Source organism: Arctopsyche grandis, chromosome 2 (assembly GCF_051622035.1).
Source record: "Arctopsyche grandis isolate Sample6627 chromosome 2, ASM5162203v2, whole genome shotgun sequence".
Lineage (NCBI taxonomy): Eukaryota > Metazoa > Arthropoda > Insecta > Trichoptera > Hydropsychidae > Arctopsyche > Arctopsyche grandis.
In genome coordinates this window covers 10,641,017-10,663,997 of record NC_135356.1, presented here as the reverse complement: position 1 = coordinate 10,663,997, position 22,981 = coordinate 10,641,017, and the positions used below count along the sequence as shown (strand labels likewise).

The 22,981-nt window shown below is 32.3% G+C and overlaps 1 protein-coding gene across 1 annotated transcript in view; it reads right to left on the bottom strand.

The window, feature by feature from the left end:
* Window positions 1-9,636: 9,636 nt before the first annotated feature.
* The window catches only part of LOC143921931 (uncharacterized), a 106,752-nt gene continuing 93,407 nt past the window's right edge, over window positions 9,637-22,981 (bottom strand). The window contains exons 4-6 of the mRNA XM_077445255.1: window positions 13,398-22,920; window positions 11,234-13,324; window positions 9,637-10,510 (exon numbers count right to left, since the gene is read on the bottom strand). Of these exons, the coding sequence (XP_077301381.1) occupies window positions 11,242-13,324; window positions 13,398-22,920 (11,606 nt within the window). The 3' untranslated portion in view covers window positions 9,637-10,510; window positions 11,234-11,241. The remainder of the gene's footprint in view (window positions 10,511-11,233; window positions 13,325-13,397; window positions 22,921-22,981) is intronic.

Genomic DNA, 22,981 nt, shown 5'->3' with positions numbered 1-22,981 from the left:
GGAAAAAAATTTTCACCTGCGGCGCTTTTTTCGCTTTCTACATAATATTTTTTTATAAATATTCTATCAAAAATAAGCTTATTTGTTTCATATTTTATAACTCAATAAGGTGTATGCAAAGAATATTTTCCATTTTTATTCCGATATAAAAAAGATTTTTTGAAAAAAAATTCAATTTGACCAATCTTTGTCTGCGCCCCCCAAGAAAAAGCTGAAATGACGTCCCTGACTGTTTTCTACCGAAAGTAAAAGCCGCTTTTATGCCTCATTATTTTATGATGCATTCTATTTACGTAGGACAAGGGTTAAAAAGAAATATACAATGTAATTTATGGATCTATTTTGCTTTTGCCATTTTTCTTGTACTTAAATTTGTTTATTCCCATTTTTGAAAAAATTTTTTTTTTTTACCCTTGATTATTAGCGTGATGGAAAGAAGAAAATTTTGTTATATGGGGGGGGGGGACATTTTTTTTTAACCCTGGGTGGGCCCCCTTTGACTCCTGGCATGCACTAATTTCAGTCCCAGTCCGCCACTGTACATATGTATATAAATATTTTACTTACCTAATAGCTGTTAATTTTTAATTCCCAATGTAACTCTTCATCCAAAAAGTTTGTCTAGACCTGCTAATTGTAATTTTACAAATCAATGCGTTCAATGGACTGATAATATGTCTCGTTTCTTGTTTGTGTGATAAAACGCCATAAATAAAGCATCAAAACAAAATTAATTATGAGTAATTATATATTCCGATAATATTGCAGTTTGTTTCTTTCATAATATAAATATATAGGTTTTTCTTTCAAAATTGACACTTTTTCATTTAAAATTAAACCTTTTTCATTTCAAATTGACTCTTTTTTTTCATTTCAAATTTACATTGAAAAGGGGTCGATTTGAAATGAAAAAGGTTTAATTTGAAATGAAAAACCTGTATATGTACGTACTATCGAATCGATTTCATAATCAATGTAATTCGAATGTGGAATTCACTAAATCAACTTTATTTTTCATAGACGTTGCAAATTATATCTATTTTGTAATTTTGCATAAACATGTTAATTAACACTCTAAAAGCAAACGTTACAAATTCCTCTAAATATTATTGTATCATGAAAATTGCTTTGAATTATGAAATTTTGATAAATATTAATAATGGCAATGAATTAAAAATAATAAAAACGAATGGAAGAGATAGTATTTGTGGAATATAATGATTTAAATATACAACATAACAAAGTTCGAAAGTCAGAATAAAAAATAAACATTTTAAAAATAGTTATATACATACATTGCTTTTATTTCACAAAGGCATATTTAACATCACGATTCGAAATACATCCTTAAGGAAAGGAGCGTATTTTCTTCCCTCAAAAAAGTCTTCATAAATATACTCAATATATTTACAATTATTAGCAAACAATACAGCTTCAAGTATTTGTCTCCTATACATAGAAAATCCTTTATAAAATAAGCCTTTAAATAAAAACAGTGTACATTTAATGATCTTTTAGGTATTTACTTTATGTTTTTAACTATTGAATTTAAGGAAAACTTAAATAGCAAAAAATGTTATTTGTAACAGTTCTTTGTGTACTTTGAAATACATTAAATAAATAAATTCTGATTTTTATATAACCTTATATCGCTGTTAAGTTACTGAACACCTCTAACTTACATGGTTACTAAGCACCTTTTTATTAACATCCATAGCTATATAAAGCCATTTATGGTCAGATGATGGTCGTCATTGATTGTGGATGCTGCAATGCTTGTTGAAAGGATCACCAATTTAGTCAGCGGTGATGATGGTAGCGAAGATCGCCAAGTTCTTTGGAGAAGTCGTCAACAAAACCACTATGAAAACATTGAGGCAGAATGAGGATAGTAATATTGGTAATGTCTTACAAACTGAGTTCAAACTGAGCTTTGAAATTTATGTATGTTAAGGCTAAGAAAGTTGAGTTTCTACTGGCTGCAAGTTTCCAGTGCATTGGTATTTATATTCAATCTCTGTTGTGGATTTTATCTAGTGTCAGTAGGGCTCGTATTTCAGTTAAGTCAGTGGTGGGGATTGTCCAATGTGATGTAATTGAGAATATCTTATTTATTACTTAGTGAAGTCATCCTCTGATTGGTTCTTATGATACCAGCCAGAAATTTCTGTTGTTGATCGGTAAATCTGCGCATGTTTCGAATGTAGCTTTTATGCATCAAATTATATTAAAGAATATAATAAGTGTTACGTCATACATATATGAAAATTAATTGATGTTTTTATTTTATATTAGTATCTATCAACATACATATGTACATACAGTGTACTCTCGATTATCCGAGCGTATGCTGGGGAGTACAGGCACAGATGATTGAAAACCACGGATAATCTGAACTATCAATTTTTGAAATAGAAACGATATCTGCATCACTCATGCATTGAAAACTCGGATCATTTGAATCGCAATCAAATCACTCTTCTATGTTTTCCCGATCAACATTTTCGACCCATTTTAAATTTTCAAATAATCTCTATATTTCAGATACTTGATGATATGTCACCTTGGTCCATAGGTTGAATTGAACTTGTAATATTAGGCAGTAAAAATTTAGCTATCACAAGACTGTCGTTTTTTCCTAATAAACAGATTTTAGTCTCATTCAGATGAAAAGTATACTTGCTATCATTGAAGGACGATACTGCTTTCTGTTTCAACCCAAATTTTTAAAAAATCTCTCACTTCCCATTTAGTCTTGAGCCAATCTTCAAAGATCTTTCTATCCACTGACGCTTCTTTTTGGTTACAATAATCAACAGGCAGATTTTTTTTTATTTCTGTCTCCTTAAATGATCCCGTTTTTTTTGCTTTTCCGATTTTTAAAAGTTTTATTTTATTATTTCCTGATGCATTTTCACAACATATAATATCATATCAAACATGTTAATGAATATTCAATGAATTGGTAGTATGTAATTATGGCAGCAATATAAGTATTGATTTTTTAAATAAAATTTGTGGTTACTATCAGTAATAATCATTATATTATGACTCGTCTATTATTTAATATAAAGTGACCATTTTTTTTCAATTCAAAATCAGGACATTTTCAAAAAAATATATTTCTAATACTTCCATTATTCAAAATGAACATTAAATAATTAATTCATTTCCTTGAATGTTCTTCATTTTAAAGTTTAAAATAATCAATTGCGTTTTGCAACTGGACTACATATTGTTTATCGAAGAAAAAAGTCCTTCGGCAGGTACATTTATTCCTGGTGAACGGAGACAACGTTCGACTAATTTGCCAATATTTTTGTAGGTGACATTATTTTCGCTGAAGGCTTTGTATATTTAAATCCATCTATTTGATAAAAAAAATTGTACTGATTTTGTCTCATGACAGATATTCAAAAAACCAGTACTGTGCTGGTAAAATCAGTACGAATGGTCACCTTAATTTAACATATCTATACCGTATTTCATAGAAAATCAGAATAATAAAAAAACAAGTCAGATGTCATGTTTCACATTTTATACTGGCCTGAGTAGTTCATAGAAAATTTGTGAAAATCTTATTTATGTAGCATATTTGGTATCGTTGCTTTGGTAAGTAAAGGAAATTCTCCAGTAGCTTTGAAATATGCACCAACTTTAATTAAGGAATAATTAAAAAATAGTACATATGGTGTAACGCAAGATTCTGGAAGAATTCGAAGCAATGTTACGCCGAATCCGTGAAATTGTCTATTACACGCATTCGGCAAGAGAATTGCCGAATGCGTGAAAAATGCAAGCACGTTGCCCAGTTCACGGATTCGGCAAATTCTTTGCCGAATGCGTGAACTGGACAGCGTGTTATATTATAACCAAGTGTCAAAGTGACAGCTGAATAAGGATGTTTAATTTAGTTTAATTTACATATTATTATGTATAATATGACTACATACATATGTTTCGATGATCTCATATAACTTATAAATAAATTAATGCTATTTTTATACATTTTGATCAATATTTTAACAGTCGGAATTTTATACCTTGTGAAGAATCAGTATTATATTATAAATATTTAATTTCATTACACATGTCCCAGAACATAGCTCTGGGCTACACCGACCAGACCAATTGTACATATGAAAATGTGAGTGACTAAGAAATCACCCGGTGTGAAACGCTGTATCTAACTGCATATATCTCTCCGGAGTCCGGAGATGTATTTGTCCGAAAGACCAAAACAGCCCTGCGTGACCTGAGCCATAAAACACTTTGTATTTTAACAAGCTCGTAGTCACCTCTCACTCATTGATTTAACTTAAAAACATTTTTTGGACAGGGGACTATTACAGACAAACACTCTTTGAAGTCTTTGAGAGTGGGCTAAAAATGTACCTTAAATTTAAACAATAAGTCACTATTAATAGTTTTTTGGGCTTTTATTATTTCTTTTATACAAAAATACAATGGAACTGACTGTGTGTTCATACATAGTAAATAATTTTTACATGATATAAATTAATATTAAAAATTTTAACAACTTTTTCAACTTTTCCCACCGTCACAGATAGAATTTGCACAAATTTAAATTTAGCGCATTTCACAGGAGTTGTTACAGTGTAAAGAATTAATGATAAAAGGTAATGGCCACTAGAAATTATGTACTATCTATATAAAGGGTCTTTTATACATTTGGTCTGGTTGGTGTAGCCGAGAGCTATGTTCTGGGACATGTGTAATGAAATTAAATATTTATAATATAATACTGATTCTTCAAAAGGTATAAAATTCCGACTGTTAAAATATTGATCAAAATGTATAAAAATAGCATTAATTTATGTACAAGTCATATGAGATGATCGAAACATATGTATGTAGTCATATTATACATAATAATACGTAAATTAAACATCCTTATTCAGCTGTCACTTTGACACTTGTCCACGCTGTCCTGTTCTAAAAAACAACACCAGAGCGCTGCTGTCTATCTGCCGACTCCACGCTTTGAGCAGACAAATTCTTGCCAGATACACGCATTCGGCAAAGAATTTGCCGAATCCGCGAACTGGGCAACGTGCTTGCATTTTTCACGCATTCGGCAATTCTCTTGCCGTGTAATAGACAATTTCACGGATTCGGTGTAACAATATGTAATGATTCAAAATTATGTCACGAACGGAGAAATTGGGCCAATGACGTCAATGTACGAACAGAACCTTTTATTTGGCCATAGCATCGCGGTCTCACGATGTTTACACAATACTAGTGTTGTACCCGATGAAATATCATCGCGGTTTGGTGATTACTAGTCAAATGTGAACCGGTCACAGGACAACTGGTCGCTCTAGATCGGTCACACGTGATCACCCGTCACATTAAAACTGGTAACGAGAAAACTGGTCACACCCTAAAATCGGTCAACCAGTTTTCTCTTGACCGATTTTAGGGTGTGACCAGTTTTAGTGTGACGGGTGATCACGTGTGACCGATCTAGAGCGACCGGTTGTCCTGTAACTGGTTCACATATGACTAGTAGTCCGTTTACCATCATCGCATTGGTGTTTGCATATTACGTTATTAAATAAATAAAAAATTAAAAGAAATGTGTCGGTTCTGTGTTCGATCCGCACGCGGTCGAATTTTTTTCAAATACCTTTAAATATGCTGCCAATATTTATATTTAATTGTTTAATATGAAAAAAAAAATGGTAAAAACTACTTACCTACCTTCATATAAACAATATAAAACATCAATATAAAAATTAATTAAATAAATTTTCAATAGCTGGCGCTAAATTCTGACTTATTTGCCTAGAGGAAACATTGGTAGCAAACAGTATATTTAGAAGTTTTTTCTCTCGTTATTATATTCGAAAATTTTGTTTATAGTGTTTAGTTGTGATGTACATATGTACATATGTCGAATCGAAACGACTATTATAGTACGACGAGTGTTATCACAGATACACAGAGACAGAATAGCGATATTATATATGTATATATGATCAGTACGGACACGTATTTTGGGCACTTTGCTATTAATGCTTAATTGATGCTAAAATTTGGAATAGATGCTAAATCCGTAAAATATGTGAATAGATGCTAAAATAAAAAACAAAAGTGAAATTTGCATAAAATTTATAAAATTAATAGACAATTTAGAAGGGTCTTCCTATCCCTTTGCCCATTTATTATGTGAAGAAATTGAGGGGATAAAACTGAGCTTGCATTTTACCATAGACGGTGTTTTTCCTGTCGAAACCAAGCAACTGCTTTTGTCTACCACTGTAAACAAATGAAGACAGTTGGAGCTGTGTATCCAAAAGGCTGCTGAAAAAAGCGTCTTAAAACTAGACTCGCACTCAAGACTAAATGAGACAAATCTATTCCTCCGAACATTGAGTAAACTATTCAATCCATCTGTGGCAGGTTCAAAATCTAATATTAATGTTAAAGAAACGGTTTGGTTTTTTGAAACCTGCCATTGTTTAATATATTAACAGAGGCTCAATGTTTGGAAGGATATCAGCACTTTTTAGACAATTAATAGAGAATATAAAAAGTGAATCCACGCCGGATATATTGCTATTATTGATGGCAACAAAAATTAAATATGAAGAGTTTGGTTGTGCCGCTCTAAAATCTATTTGGTGTCCCGTCAATAGTGTGGATGCTGAAAGGTATTTTAGTAAATACAACATAATTGTTACCGATCGTCGCGAGAATCTCAAAAAATAATCTGTAGAAATATGCTCCATGTTAAGTTTTAATCAATTTTAATTTGTTTTATATTTTTATATTCATATTTTTTGTCTTTGTATTTTTATATTCATGTTTTTTTCATTGTAATTTTAATTTCAAAACATTTTTGAATTTTTCTATTACTTTTTAATGGTTGTGTTGTCTTTAAATTGTATATGTTTTTTAAATTATTTTAAATTAAACTCTTCATAAAAATAGATGCTAAATTGAACATTTTTAATGCCCTAAAATGCTAAAATGCAAAATGAAAATGCTAAAATTGATAAAAATAGATGCTCAAAATATGGGTCTCTAATGATCAGCCTTTCATTCTTTATTGACAGATGAAAACCTATAATATACTCCCATTTCTGTTTACCCTCATTTACCATTTCCTATACATACATACACTCGTTTTCTTCTAGATATTTTTTAATACCATTTGAGTACTTCTTGAAAAAATGCTAGTTACTTGAATGTCAATTGACGATCAAACAGTATGTAGTTAATGGTTAAAAATAATACAAGAACATCATAATAACTAGACTGCTGATAGAGACAGTGCTTTTTCCAGGAATGGGGGTGGTTTGGCTCTATTTACAAAGTTAAAGTACAAAAAAAAGGTTGGGCGAACCTTTTACAACAATTGAACAATAGCATTTACAACAATTGAACAATACACGGCGCGCTGTGGATCCGACCACTAATAATAACATATAACGTTTTTAATATAATACAAGGTTCTTGTTTTTTTGCTTTAAAATTCAAGTGGTCAATAATTGTATACTGACTGACATTTCACTTTACGTTGTCAAAGTCGTGACAAAAAAATACCATCTAAAACCTCGATCACGGAACATCTGGCACCCGAAATTCCATCCATTGTAGGTTATCCACGCGCACCATCATACTGACAGGAATTCAAGTGCCAGATAATCAATATTCGCGGATTTTCGTGGCAACGATTGCAATGTATCAAATAATCATCGATTGCAATGTATCAATGTAACAAATTTTAGATTGTTACATTTCACAAAAATTGGGAACATTTAAGATGTCAAAGTGCAAATTGATGAAATAAATCAATAGAATTGTTTTATCTGTGCAGACCACCATTTTATTCACTAGAAATCATTTAGTCGGATTGATATAATAGCAACAATCTTATTTAAGGATATTATTCGTTTTAAATTGAAGACTGATGATTTATGTATAAGTTCTCAAAAAATATTGGGACCCCGGTACTTTTACTGGTTTATTTAACGCAATGAATAAAAAAGGCATTTACTCACATTATCTTTGAAGAACAAACACCAATCGCTTCTAAAATTTTGAAATTTGTCTTACTTGAAATATAATAGGATTATCTTCTATGTTTCGTTTTATTAAGGAATAAAATTGAGAATTTGAACTGGGGGTAGGAGATATCATCGAAAATTCAATCAATGACATTATGTACATACATACATAAAGTACAAGATCTTTTTAAATTTCTTATTAAAAAAAAAAAAATAGTATGTAGTAATGCCATCCATATCTTCAAGGGAAACGAATGGTGGAACTTCCCAGGTAATTTTGTGCGACAAAATAAAATTCACAAATATATCATATTTATTATATTCATTTTATATTTATACAGCTACATAAATATACATATATCTTATAAATCAATTTTTGTGTTATATTATATATAATTAAAATATTATGCTAAATTAAAGTATTTTATATACAAATATATTATATGAAGTCATAAATTTATGAAGACTAATGAATTTGAAATAAAACTCGGCAGTGGTTTCATTAGTGTTGGGTATGGTTCAATATATAATATGCTCGGGTAAGTCGGCATCTGAAATAGAATTCAAAAACGATTTACATTCTAAAACATTCTATGGTTTACACAGGATTCAGTTAGCAAAAAAAAGCATACAACTACATACACTGTATTATTCCAGTTACAATTAAAATTTAAACACACAGAATTCTTCTTATTGTAAAATGTATTTTATTTAATTCAAATATGATTTGATAATCAACAATATATAATATGTATTTAAATGTAACACCGAAGACATGTATTCTTTTATGGTAATTATGCAGTAGTTACATATTTCTGACAAGAAACAGTGATTTAAGCATCAAATTAAATTAGTAAAAATACTTGGTTGTCTATTGCAAAAATATTACCTAAATAAAGGAATAATTCACAAAAAAAAATAATAATACAAAAAACGCGCAATGTAAAAATATAACGAGTTTAAATAGAGGACAATGAAGACAACATAATTATGCAATTTGAAAGTAGTTATTCATTAAATATTATTTTGATAGAATGTTAAATATTATTTAATGCTATATAACGCAAAATATAAACAGAAATAATATAATATTATAGCATACTGATTTCATTTTTCAAGATTTTATTTTACATCTTACCAAGATCTTATTTAAATTGACTTGTTTCATTAACATGTCAGAAACTTATGGGGATAATTAGTGAGGGTGGTTTGCTAAGGGTGATAAAATTTAACAGACATTTACTTAACACTAAGTCACTGGATGTAAAATCAATAAAATTTATGCGTTTGATTATCGAAATAATATAGCGATATACTTATTAGACTATAGTAAAGACTCGACTATGTATTTCAAGTGCAGTTTAAATATTACAAACGGGAGAACAAAATTTCCATAATGAACAAAATTTCATTTATATATATATATATATATATATATATATATATATATATATATATATATATATATATATATATATATATATATGAATACTTGGAGCAAATAAAATGTTATTAAATCTAATTAAATTATAAAGGTGCACGCGGACAAGTGTAATTAAATTGATAAATATCAGTATGAGTGCATCTTTTCTTTCATACCAAGTCGTTCCGGAACACTTATTTTTTTTAATATACCGAATTCATTACACTCATCTCTATACACTTTTAATACTAGGGTTCTGGAGTCAAGATTTTGGATTTTTGTAGAGTTTATAGTTATGCGAAAATTTTCAGATTTTGATTCCAGAGTCGGAACTGTTTTAACTGACTCCAAAGCCCTGTTTAAATATGAACATGCATATAACGACTGTCGTTTTACGTATTATGGAATTATTACTAAGATCGCTGCAAACATTGAATAATTAACATAATACGCAGAAACTAAATTGCACTTTCAATTCAGATAAAATAAAAGTACTCTATGAATACACTTGTGTAATATAAACTTAGTATCCCAAAAAAATTCTTCAAAAATACATAGATTTTACGTACTAATAACACTGAACACAAATAGATCAAAATTCATTTCATTGAAGCATTCAACTTTCAAGAATTGGCCATCTTTGCTTCTGTAGGCCTCGAGCTCGTGACACAGGCACCGCATGGTAATATTTCAAAGATTTTTTCTGGGTCACTATATACATACAATACATGAAACTTTTGGGTGTAAAGAATACGCATATGCATGTGTTTACACAAAATTTTTAAATACGAAAAATCTTGAATACATCAAAGTTATATACTATAAAATATTAAGATTACAATAAACTATTGTAGAAATGTACAATTTACATAAAGTCAATCTTCTATTTAAAGTTTTTTTTTAATTACTTTTACTTCCATTACAATTAAATCAAATTAAACTATAAAAATTAATTCTCATTCAGTTGATTAATATGTAATATAATTTTTATATACTATCAGTTATCAATTAAATTACGCCGTTGCAGTTTCAGGAGCATGTGATACACCTAAAAAGTAATATAATCAAATATACAACATGATTTTTTTTAAACAAAAGTGCTTTATTATATTTTCATTTTAAAAATATTGATAAATGATTTTTTAATTACGATTATCTTTAATTTAAAACATACAAGAAACGAGATTCCGGATCCTAAACGATATGTGCAACTTCACCTGGCTCATATATGAAATATCAACTACTTCACCTTTGACGTATCTCTCAATTTATTGCGAACAATTATAATATTTAATTTTTACTTTATTTTTTTTTATAATATGGAAGTGTATTTGATTCAAATTATAATACAAATAAAATATAATATGAGCAGTAGTGACAATAATTCCCATAAGAATGGTTGTTATATGTATGTAGGTTAATCGATGCAAACTTTAATCTACAAATTGATGTATGTATGTACATATATCGGGATATGTATGATTGATTACAAATACAAATATAAAATTGGGTCAAAAGTTAAAAAAAAAACATATTTCAAAGACGAATTTAGGGCATGTGATGGGAGTATGAACACATCGTTGCAGATCCAAAATTGTTAAACCAAAAATATAAAAACCAATTCTGCTTAAATAAAACGACAACGCAGCCACGCGCAATAAAAAGATAAAAACTTCAAATACGCAATGGAAAATATAAAGAAAAAATATATTAATTGCGCCATATATGTATGTATATTTTATTGTAACGGATTGAGAAAAAATGTACTCACGTTTGCGTTCAATTTTGAAGTCTGGTCTTTTTCTCCTTAACTGTGGCATTATCATCTAATTTGCGACCCTTGGCATGTGCAAGCATCGTCACCAACTTCTTGTGGGAATCGCCGACGATCCAACCGTGTTGCTCTATGGGTTCGGGCTCCCGGTTCATGTTGTCTATGTTGACATTTGGCGCGTCGTCGTCGCTTGAAGACGACCAGTAATACAGCATGTCAGAAGCTGCCCTTTTGTTGCGCTTTTGAGTGGTGAGTGGCTCCGCGATTCTGGCCGGCTTAAATTCATCGTCATAGTCGAATGGTTTCTGTGACTGCTTGCGCCGCCTGCGACCACTCTGACCTTTGTGGTTGCTGCTGGAATTGTTTAAGTTGTTGAAGGACACCCGTCGATTCTTAAACATGGGGCGTTTCATCTTAACGCGCGATTTTTTCATTTGTGACGATTCATCTTCGAAGTGTTTGGGCATTTCGACGTCGCTGTCTTTCCTCAGAGAGATGTCGTCACCGGTTTTGTATTCTTTCTCAATCAAGGAGTCATCGTTGTCGTCGTCGCAGCTTTTGTCGTTCAAATCGTCAATGATTGCTTTGAATGACTTTCCGGAGAATGATGAGATTTGTTCGATGTCGTGACTGTGTCGATCGGTGTCATGTCCGTGTCGATCCGTGTAGGTTTGTTGGTGGTCTGATTTTGGATCGCTCGGAAAACGGTGTCGTCTACTACGTCTTGGTCTGCGGTGTTTGTGAGACCTCGGAACGGACGAATATTCTTCGAACTGTCTGAAGTCTTCATAGTCGGATTCAGAGCTCCAACTTTCGGCTAGCACGTTTTGTTTTCCCGTTGTGCATTTTCTTTGCGACTTGCGATTGGCAACGCCGATATTGTCTTCATAAGTCTCGAGACACATTTCGCTGTCTTCTTTATTTAGAATCATGTCGCTAACTTCTTTAGAGGAGAGATTTACAGTTTCATCGTCCGATGATCTCGCCTTCAGTCGTGGCATAATTTTTCGTTGATTTGTTCTGATCGGGGATCTTGACTTTTCATCGATTTCACTATCCTCGAAATCGGAAATAACGCCTGATGTTAAAGTGCCGAGTTTAATGCAAGTGTTATCATCTCGACAATACTCAGTAGTTTCGGATAATTCGCCGGGGTATTTATCGCTGCCTTTAGATGAACTACGGTTGTTTGAAGCTGAGCTCTTTTCCAAAAGACTATCGAATAACTGGTCCATATTAGCGCGTGTATATAGGGGTGAAAGTTTAGGAGCAAGGTCTGAGATTTCTTCATTTACAGGTTTCTGTTCATTTCGAATAGCATTATTTTTGAATATTCTGCCCATTATGGCACTCTTTTTTGTAATCTTTTTGTTTTTAGACGTTTTGAATTTCTTATTGGATTTATTAGTGTTTGACAGTACATCAATCGAATTTGAACTTATGTTTGTATCGTCTTCGCTTTGATTTGCGGTATAATCATCGGACATGTATATAAAATCATCCCTGTCTGAGAAACTGAGACTTGATATTTGTGAATCGTCATTTTGTACTTCGGTGGGAGTCTTCTCGTTGTTATCGTTATTTTTGTTTTTGTTTGATCCCGATTTTTTATCTGCAGAGTTAGCATTCGAGGGTGAAGCCATTTTCAAATTGCTGAGAATGTCATCGTCGTCGTCGTCATCGTCAAAAAACTCATAAATATCTGGTAAATAGCTTCGATATTCTGACATTTGTGATGCGTTTTTGTCTTTATGATTTTTATCAACACTTTCGGCATTTTTCTTGACATTTGACGTTAGATTTTCGGAATCGTCAATCGCATCGCTAGTCACGATTTCATCTTGTAATGCATACTCCGCTAATTCGTGAAGTCCAGGTTTAGCATTTTCCAAAATATTTAAATTAATCTCCTGCGTGGGAATGGACACTTTGATGCCATCGAATTCTTTCAAAGCGCCTTTCGTCAATATTTTTTTGCTGGCAAATTTATGATAGTCCCTGAAGCGACCTTTCTTTTTGGAAACTCGACGACTTTTTGACATCTTTATATCCCTCGTGGATGAATCCGTAGATGATTTGGTTTGTTTTCTAGAAGTAAATTTAAAAAAATTATTATACATTTAATATTGTACACATAAATATATAAAGTAAATTCACTTACCGCAATTTGGTATGATTTTTCTTTTTGTATCTAGGATAGATGTTCACAGGTACGATAGCAGCCAATGCTTCTTGTGCAGCTTGCGCTTTTTCTCTGGCTTTGCGTTTAATTTTATCAAATTTATCCTCAAATTCAATCACTTCACTGGGCAATACAGGCGTCTTTGAATTGCTTTTATTTAAATCGACGAAATTCAAGCCGCCATCTTCATTCGACACTTTCGTTTGCGTTTCGATTCGATCGGAATGAGCTTTCTTTTTGAAGTTGCTGCAGTCATCATTTTTCACGGCTTCCCGATATGTGCTGCTTTTAATCTGGATAGGTGACTTTTCAGCGTTCTTAATACTTTCCATTGAACTTTTATGTTTTGATTCAGACTGATTTTTTTTGTTTCTGATACTTTTATTACTCAAACCAGTGTCTTTGTTTGACATAACACTATCGGCATTATCTGAAAAGTCGTTAGAATTTGATCTTATTATCAGAGATTCGAGTCGATATGGACTCGTTTCTATTGGATCTTCCAAAAAGTCTTTATTTGAGGATAAAGAATCGACTTCGTTTTCTTTAATCATGTCATACGTTTGTGAAGAATCGTCATTATTAAACGAAGTTGAAGAATGCGGTTGCGTCGCTGAAAACTGATAGTCAGATTTGGATTTTGAACTGGACTCTTTCCGTTTTGATTCGTCATCGTTTAACAAAGCACTAATTTCATATTTATAAATCGACTTGTTGTCTTTTTTCGAATACTTTGTCTTGCATATATCGGTAATGTTCAAATCTTTCGATACAGCAGCATCGAAGTTGTCTTTAAATTGTGTCTGTTCGTCGATCAGCGGAGGTGGTAAATGCTGTGTAATAGTTTCGACGTCTCGAGTCACACTCTTAACCGATAAGTCGTATGTTAAAACTGAACCTTGTTTAGTTTTCTCGTAAGTTTTGTTATTTTCCGATTTTTCCATTATTTTCGGGCTCGCTTTGTTCACATCTGGTTCCCTTACGTGTTTGCGGTATGCATCGGATTCTTTTAATAAGCTACAGCATTCAAAAAATAGTGCTTCATCACAACTGAGCTTCTTTCTAGATTGAGCTGTTCCGATTTCTTGCGTTGGCTGAATGACAGAAGACTTTTCATCTTCAGAATTTAGTTTGTATACGGTGTTGGGAATGTTCACGCTAACAGGTTCTATTGGTACTGGGATATTTTGAGCAGATTCATGATCAAAGCTCTTCCTTTCAGCTAGACTTTTATATGGCCGTCCAGAATTATTTTCAATAATCAAATGTCTCGAAAAATCAACGTCTTTGTCTTTCTGTTCGTCAATGATGGTAGTCGATTCTTTAAGAGTGTAGTCGGGGTCGATACGGACTTCAGAAATAGGTTCAATAACTTTATCTTGTTTACTTTTTATTTCTTGGATTTCCATTTCTGTTAACTTTGACATTTGCAATAATGTCATTTTATGTTTAATGAGATCTTCTAAACGTTTTTTCGATATTAAACAATAAGTGTCTGCTTTAGCTTTTTCAAACTTTTCATCTAATATTATCGCATCGTGTGGTAATTCTGCCATAGAAATGTCTCTGATCAGTGGCTTCTCTTGGGGGATTAATGTTTTATCCGTGGTTGAATTTTCCGTTATATCTACAATCGATTCTTCTACTTTCGAATTGTCATTGTTGGGGCTCGGTAATTCTAAATGAATCTTCTTCGTGTGCTTCTTCTGGTGTTTGTTACTTTGTCTTGATTTGAGACGATTTCGATTTTCGCTCTTGTCTTCGGTATCACTCGAATCGAGTTTAAATGTTTGAGATATCTTTTTGATGGCTAAGATTGTAGATTTTCGAGGACGTTTTTCGGAAAACATATCGAAATTTTCTAAAAATTGATTATGAGCGGTTGAGGTATTGCTGTCTTCGTTCAAATTGATTTTGGTAACGTTTGAAAGCTTGGAGATTGGCAAATGATCAGATTTGTCCAATTCATTTGATTCTTCTCTAATAGAATTCAGCAAAGGATCTGTTTCATCGTCGATCACTATCGGTTCTGAATTGTGTATGTTCACAACACTACTGGTTATTCTAACATTTTTGATTGAATCAGCTTTTGTTACAATAGAAATTACATTATCGTTGTCGCATGTATTTTGGATGGCAGTTGAAACATCCATTACTTGATTTTTCGTTGTTTTGTCCAAACTTGATGGTGAACATTCTTGAGATGCTGACTCACCTTTATCTTCTTCTATGGGTGAAACTCGATGTTTTCTACTCTTTTTAATTTTATTTTGACAAACACTGATATTATCTTTGGCACCTTTTTTTGTCTTACTTTTAACTTTTAGAATATCCAGTTTCTTTTCTACCACATTAGGATTTAATAAATTTTCATTTTGAATGGGATCTTCTTCGACTGTGATAGGGCTAACTATTTCGGCATCATTATTGAAAAAATTAGAAATAGGCGAAGGAACATCGTCAACGTCGTCATCGACTATAATTACATCTGAATTTGAAATATTTTCTTTCGGTGTTAACGGACAATCTTTGACTATTTTTTCTCTCTCTGTAAAATCACTTTCTGTATCAGAAGTTTCACTGACACTAGAAATATATAAATGTTTTAGAGGTATTTTATCAGTTTTTTGTGTTGAAACTGAAAAATCAAAATAAGACTCGGGAATTGCGATTTTTTTACGAGTACGAGGTTTAATTTCATTTGCAGTTTTGATGGAAACAGTAGGTTCAATTAAATTAATTCGATTACTCGAAAGTTTATGCTTTTTCTTTGACTTTTTATTATTTTTTGAAATAGTCGTTTCAGGTAAATCATTTTGTTCCTCTTTATTTGTTTCTTTCAAAACTTCAGGAACATCAATGTCACAAATATTTTGGCTTTTTAAGTACAAATGCAAATTGGACTCCGAACTAATTGGTTTATCGACTTTATCTTTGCCCTTTTTTCTTTTGCTGCTAATAATGCTTTTGTCGGTAGATATCAATTCAATATCATCAGAGCTACTAGTCAGTAAATTCGTCCCTATGGGAGTTTCACTGTGGGATGCAAACGGATGTATTTCGTCAGATGTTGAAATATCTTCTTTTGCATTACTTTTGTACGAATCAGTTTTCATCTCTTCTGTTGAACTTAAGTCGATTATATTTTCATCATAATTATTTATTTTATTAACAAATTTACAAGACAGGATGTCATCTTTCTTGTTGTTTTTTCTTTTTTTAGTATCGTATTTATTGGCGCTTCCGATAAATGATAATTTTGGAGTTTCTGTTTGTTCTAAAACAAAATTATACGGATCATCACTTGATTCCTCCATTGCCGAATTTTGGTGATCGGTTTCCTTGTTTTCGAACAGCATATATTCAGAATGATTACTTTTCTTACTTTTCCTACTAAAAGCACTTGAAGGAGATTTTTCAAATTCAGAAATATTTCTTAATTTAGACAACTTTTTCTCTTCCCTCTTGATGGTATTTAATAGCTTGTTGTTATTTTTTGTTTTATTTGTTTGACTTTTTTTCTTCTTATTCTTCTTTTTATCGTCGGCAAAAGCTTGAGGAAAATCTAAAGTTTCAACATTTTCTTGTGTATCACTTTTATCTTCATAAGACTTTGTATTATGCATAGAACTGTCAGTAGGCTTGCAATTTTCACTGCTCTTTAGATTCTCAAGTGCAGTTTCGTCGTAAACATCATTATGGGTAGTGTTTTCAATAGCTTCTCCTTTATCTTGAACTTCGTCAATGTCAACAGGAATCTCAGTGTCAACTAACAGTGATGCTTTCTTCTTTGAGTAATTATGATTTTTCACAAGTGTTTTATTTTTCTTCTTTTTAGAACGAAGCTTGAGATTTAGTTTAAGCTCCAAGCGAGAATGCGAACTACTTTCTGGGGGTATACTGTCGTTAATCTGAGATTCGAAATCGGATATACTGGTATCTTGTATTAATTTTTGATTCATTACAAGAACAGAGGGTTCTTTTGAAATATTATCATTTGTAGTTTCATCTTTATAATTAATGTTAATTGTATCGGTGACAAGTGTCTGATGTGTGGTGACTTCTTCCATTGATACTTTTGGAATGACATCTTCAGAAATATCTTTTTCAGTGTTGTCACTGACTTGATCACCTGCAGGTAACGTATCGGTAATTTTTTCTCCAACGGGTTCATATTCATTAATAGAATTGTCTGTAAATTGGTTATTACTTTCTAGCTGTGATAAATTTTGGTCGGGAACAAGTGAATCAGTTTTTTCCAAATCTGATACGACCGATGATTCAATACGAGCTATATTTTTTCGTTTCTTATTGATTTTAGATTTTGGACTTTTACGGGAATTGGTTTTTGGTTTTTCTGCAATATTTTCGACATCGGTTATTTCTTCATCTGTAATTTTAGCTTTTGGAACAGGATCATCTGTTGAGTTTAAATCAGTCGAAACATTTCGTGGTTCTTTAGACACCAAAGTACATAATAATTTATCTTCAGAACTACTCCCACTAGAATATCTCTTTCGTGATTTGGTTTTCTTTTGTTTAAAACTCTTAATCGTGACATTCTGAACACTACTGTCAAAACTTTGCTGTCCGTCTTGTTTTAGATTAGAATCAAGATTTTCCACTGTATTTTCAACCAATGGCACATGTTTTGATTTGCTTACATTCTCATTAATTGTTGAAGAGTTTTCGTGAATTTTAGAAGAATCATCTTCTTTGTGCATTTTGAAAATTAGATGGCCATTTTCACTCAATTCCACACTATTAATGTTAGAAATTTTTTCGTTGCAATAATCATCTTTCGAAAAAGAAGAAAGTCTGTTTGATTTTCGTGTACTGGAATGTTTTGAATTGTTAGATTCTCCATGTTTTGGTGTTTTACTTTTTTTAGATGAAATAGTGTCAGAACTTATTTTAGCCACAATATTTTCATCTACAATATCAACCTTAACGATCTCGCTTAAGTTTTCTTCATTTTCTGTAGATGTGTTGAAAATTGGCTGTTCACTTGCATCAGAACTTGTATTTTGAACCTTAATTTCAGCTTTTGTAAAGGATCTCGTCTTTAATCTAGCATTTGTTTTCGCATCTTCGGTGTCTTGTTGATCTTTAACGATTTTATTTCTGATCGATTTCGACTTCTTCTTGTGTTTTACGTTAATATTTACTTCCAAAGGATTTTCAGGAACTATTTCATTCAAAGACACGGTAACTGGAACGATTTCTTGTTCAACAGTGTTTTCAATCATATCATGTTTTAATTCGATTACTGTTGGTGGAATGGATTGTACGTCTTCAGGTGGATTTTCAATTGTCTGTTGTCCACATGTCGGTTTTGAATTTTTGAGTCTTTTCTTAGCCATTTCAGCTAAACAAATATCATCATCAGATTCCTCGTTCGCAGACAAAATAGTATTATTTATTGGTGCAATGCAATCCCTGGCAATTTCTTCAATTTGGATGCAATCTGAGCGCGCAATAGGATATTGGCTGTGATTAGTTTTGCCAACTTCGCCAGTCAAAATACTCGATTCTATAGATTCAGCATTAGTATACGCTTCTATAATATTCTTTTGAGGTAATTTTTTATCGATTGCTCTTAGCTTGGTTTTGATTTTATTTTGATCATTTAATATCAAATCGTCTTCTTGAAAACTATCTTTAGTAGGAATAAGTACATTAGTATCCTCCATTATTTCAGTATCATCGTCTGTTTTTAATTCACTTACGTTAGTCGGTGTTAGAGCAAATTCAGATATTATGTTTTGATCGATAAGATTTAGGGATAGCTGTTGTACATTTTCAGGTTCATTAATTACAATCTTTTCACTATAGTCAAAAGGAATATTTGAAGCAGGAAAAATAGGGAACTTGCCCAAAGCAGTGAGGTCCTGGATCTCATTATTTAACTTTTTGTCCTCGGTTTTTAAATCTTCTGAATTGTCAATGTTTGATTTGGTTTGCGATTTTGTATCTGTATTTTTCTGTTTTGATTTTTGTTTGTTGCTCGACGATATCTCATGATTAATTTTGGTTGTCGGCTCTTCTAATATTTGAAGCGATTCCTTTTTTGCATTCGGAATGGTTTTGTTGGATTTTCTCTTAGACCACTTTTTAATGGTATTCAGCTGACTTCCTTTTTCCACCACTTCCTTATTGACACTCAATGAAAAGTTATTTGTAAGTTGATTTTTTAAACGCTTACCTTTGGGTGGCGGTTTTACACTCATCTCTACCTTAACCCTTTCATTCAATTTAGTGAGTATATTTTCAGAGTTTGTAATTTCGTTCTCTTTACTACAAACAGATTCCAGAGGAAATGAATTAGAGCTGTCATCAATCACAGAATGTTGTGTGCTACTGACTTCATCTTGTTGGATCGCAGGCTCTAAGGAATGCTCAATTGGTGCTTGAACAACAGTTTCTGGACAATCGTTGATGGGTGAATTCAAGTCAGACTCTTTAATAGACGATGTTGTACTTTCAACATAAACTCCGTTGAGCACTATATGCTCGCTGAAAGGTTGAGATTCCAAAATATTGCTTGATTCTTGTTCGTCGTTTACTTTAAGAGAATCTTCATATGTGTTGTCTGTTATATTCTGATTTAATTTGTCGCTGACCGATGTTGCATACACGGATTTGAAACTGGTCGATTCTTGTTCTTCAAAAACACTTGCAGTACTGTCTTTAGAAGTGTTTAATAAGGAATCTTCATTATTTGCGTGTGTTACAGCAGCAGTTTCTAAAGGTTTTTCAATGGCGATTACACTTGGAGGTTCTTCGGTGTGGTCTTCAACACCTTTTGTTAAATCTATTATAATATTCGATATATTAGAGATTACAGGAGCTTGTAGCTTTTCTGGAGCTTCTATGAGCTTTTTGATTTTATCACATATTTCTTTTTTATTTGAATTTCTTTCGGTTATAATTCCGGTAACTGGATCTATCAAGAACAGATCAGTATTGACATCGTGAAATTCAGAATGTTGCTTCAATATCTTTACGTTATCGTGGGTCAAATGTGTTATCTTGGCAGGAGTTGTCTCGATGTTTACTTTTTCTTGGGAAACCTCCTTTTTGTTTTCACAGATTTTTGGATTATCTGTGTTTTTGGTAAAGCTTTTTCCAGTTGATAGTATATCTTCAATAAAGTGCTGTTTCATCTGTTTACCATCTGGTGCCTTTGTGTGCTGAGGTGTTGTGTTTGCAGTAATACTATTCTTCAATAATTGAATTTCTACAGCTTTAGCAAGAGCTTTAGGCAGAGCGTTCACGATTTCTTCACGTTGATGAACTGACAATTTTTCAATTGAGTTAGCAAGGGTTTTGGGAATAGCGGCGATTTCAGTCCTAACCTGCATTTCTAAGTTGCGAGGAATTTTTTTATCCGGAGACAGCAAAGATGGAATCGAAAAATCGCTCGTGTTCTTTTTGACAACTTCTGTGCGTACATTTTTTAAGTCCACATTGACAGGTCTAGTAGTTGGTTGATTAGCGGAACTTAATTGATATTGCGGAATTTTCAAAATTGGATCATAAATTGGTTTTGCTACGGGCTTTGGTGGAGTAATGGTTTTGCTGGCAACAGGAGTTGGTAAGGCAGCTGGTATACGTGCTGCAGAATTCGCTGTCTTCATTGACAAATCTTCTGGTTGCGGTATACGTCCTGATAAATCTAGTGGTTGTTGAACATCATTGTTATTATTATAAACACTCTTATAGATTACCGACGTAGATCTAGGTGCTTCTGTAAATATATTTGTTTTTTCTACTAGCTTGCCTTTCAACATTGCAATACAATCATTCAATCCCCGTTTTGATTTTGGTTGTTTATTTTTTATGGGTGTTTTAGACGTTGAACATTCTGTATTAGCATGATCTATTGTCTGATCTGAAGATATTGGAACTTCAAGATTAGGGACGTTTTGACCGATGTTAATGTAACTATTGGCTTGAGACTGCTTAATGCTTGTATAAAGTTGAAACATGTCATAAGTTAATGGTGGTTTATCTATATTGGCGCTTCGGACGCAATATGCATTATCGGAACTCCTGATAGGTTCATTTACTGTTTCATCTACATTTTTAGCCAGGGTTTTGTTGTAGAGTACATTCCCGAGAGAAAAATCTTCAGATTTAGCATTTCGAAGTACTACATCGTTGTTGAATATTTTCCCAGGCTTATTTTTATAGTCAATGCCAGATGGCAATTGAATATTACTTTTGTCAGATTCTTTGTTGCAAATGTTACTGTTGGAATTGGAAAAATTTCCATCGGTACATTTAAAATTACTGCATTTAACGATGGAAATGTTTGAAGCTACGATTGTAGATTCGCATGCAACGTCTGTTATATTCATTTCTGGTATACTTGTGTTGGGTTTAGATAAGTTTTCATCTTCGTCAGTGCTAACTTTCGAATATTCGACTGCGGTGGAGTCTGTTGCTCCGGAAGTAACGCAAGTTTTTACGAGTGGGTGATTATTTTCTGATAGAATATTCTTTTGAATATCATTCGCATCATTGGTGCTTGAATCTTTCTCGTGAGTCGTGGTTTTTGTTTCATCTTGACTTGCAAGATTCTCTTGTAACTTTTTACTATCATCATCTGTGAAAATTTCGTCAATTTTATTTTTCTTCTTCAAGCTCTTTTTGGACTTAGCAAAATGAACTTTTTTATTTCCTATCCATTTCAAAGGGAATCCCAAAACTTTCTTTTTGTTCTTTTTATTCTTAGGCAAGAGTGAATTTTTCACTTCGGCGTCAGGTTCAGATATATCAGTTGACATGTCGTTGTCGGGTTTGTCCTGTACATTATCACTCTGCAATATTTTTTTGATTTTTGGTACTCTTCTTAGAGGCATATTAATAATTTTACTGCTGACAACAGTTTTTCGCCTCAAAGACTTTTGCGAAATATTCATAATAGTTTCCTCTGGATCAATATCTTCATTTATAGCATCATTTTTTAAAATGCCCCCTCGACTCCTTTGGACCTTTTCATCTGTTTTTACACTAGCTACATTATTTGTCAAACACTCTGTATTATTCGAATCAGTATTTTCATGTTCAACCGCTTCTTCAGAAGTTTTATCTTTAATATCCAATTCATTATCACTACTAAATGTAAGATCTTTTTCTTGGCTAATTTCTTCCACTGCTTCATTCAAAAGTTCTTTATCAGAATTTTCAACTGTTGATACACTATTAGTCGAATCTTCTACGTTTGAATCTTCCAAATCTGGAAAGTACATACTGCTCACAGATCGGGTTAATCTTCTGACTTTCTTCCCTAAGCTAGTTTTCACAGCAGTGATTAAACTACCGTTCATGATTTTATTTAATTTCAAATTCGACTTAGAATTGTGAATTTGTTGAGAAGTTTGCTGTTTCCTTTCACTCTGCGAATTACTTTTAGGCTTCGGAGATGAGAGATCGTGAATTTGACGAGACGCTCTTTTAGGTGGCAAATTTGCCAACATACGTTGGATAGTTTCAGCTAGAACGATACAATAAGTTATTGATATATTAAAAAAATAAGTACATATTTATAACAATTA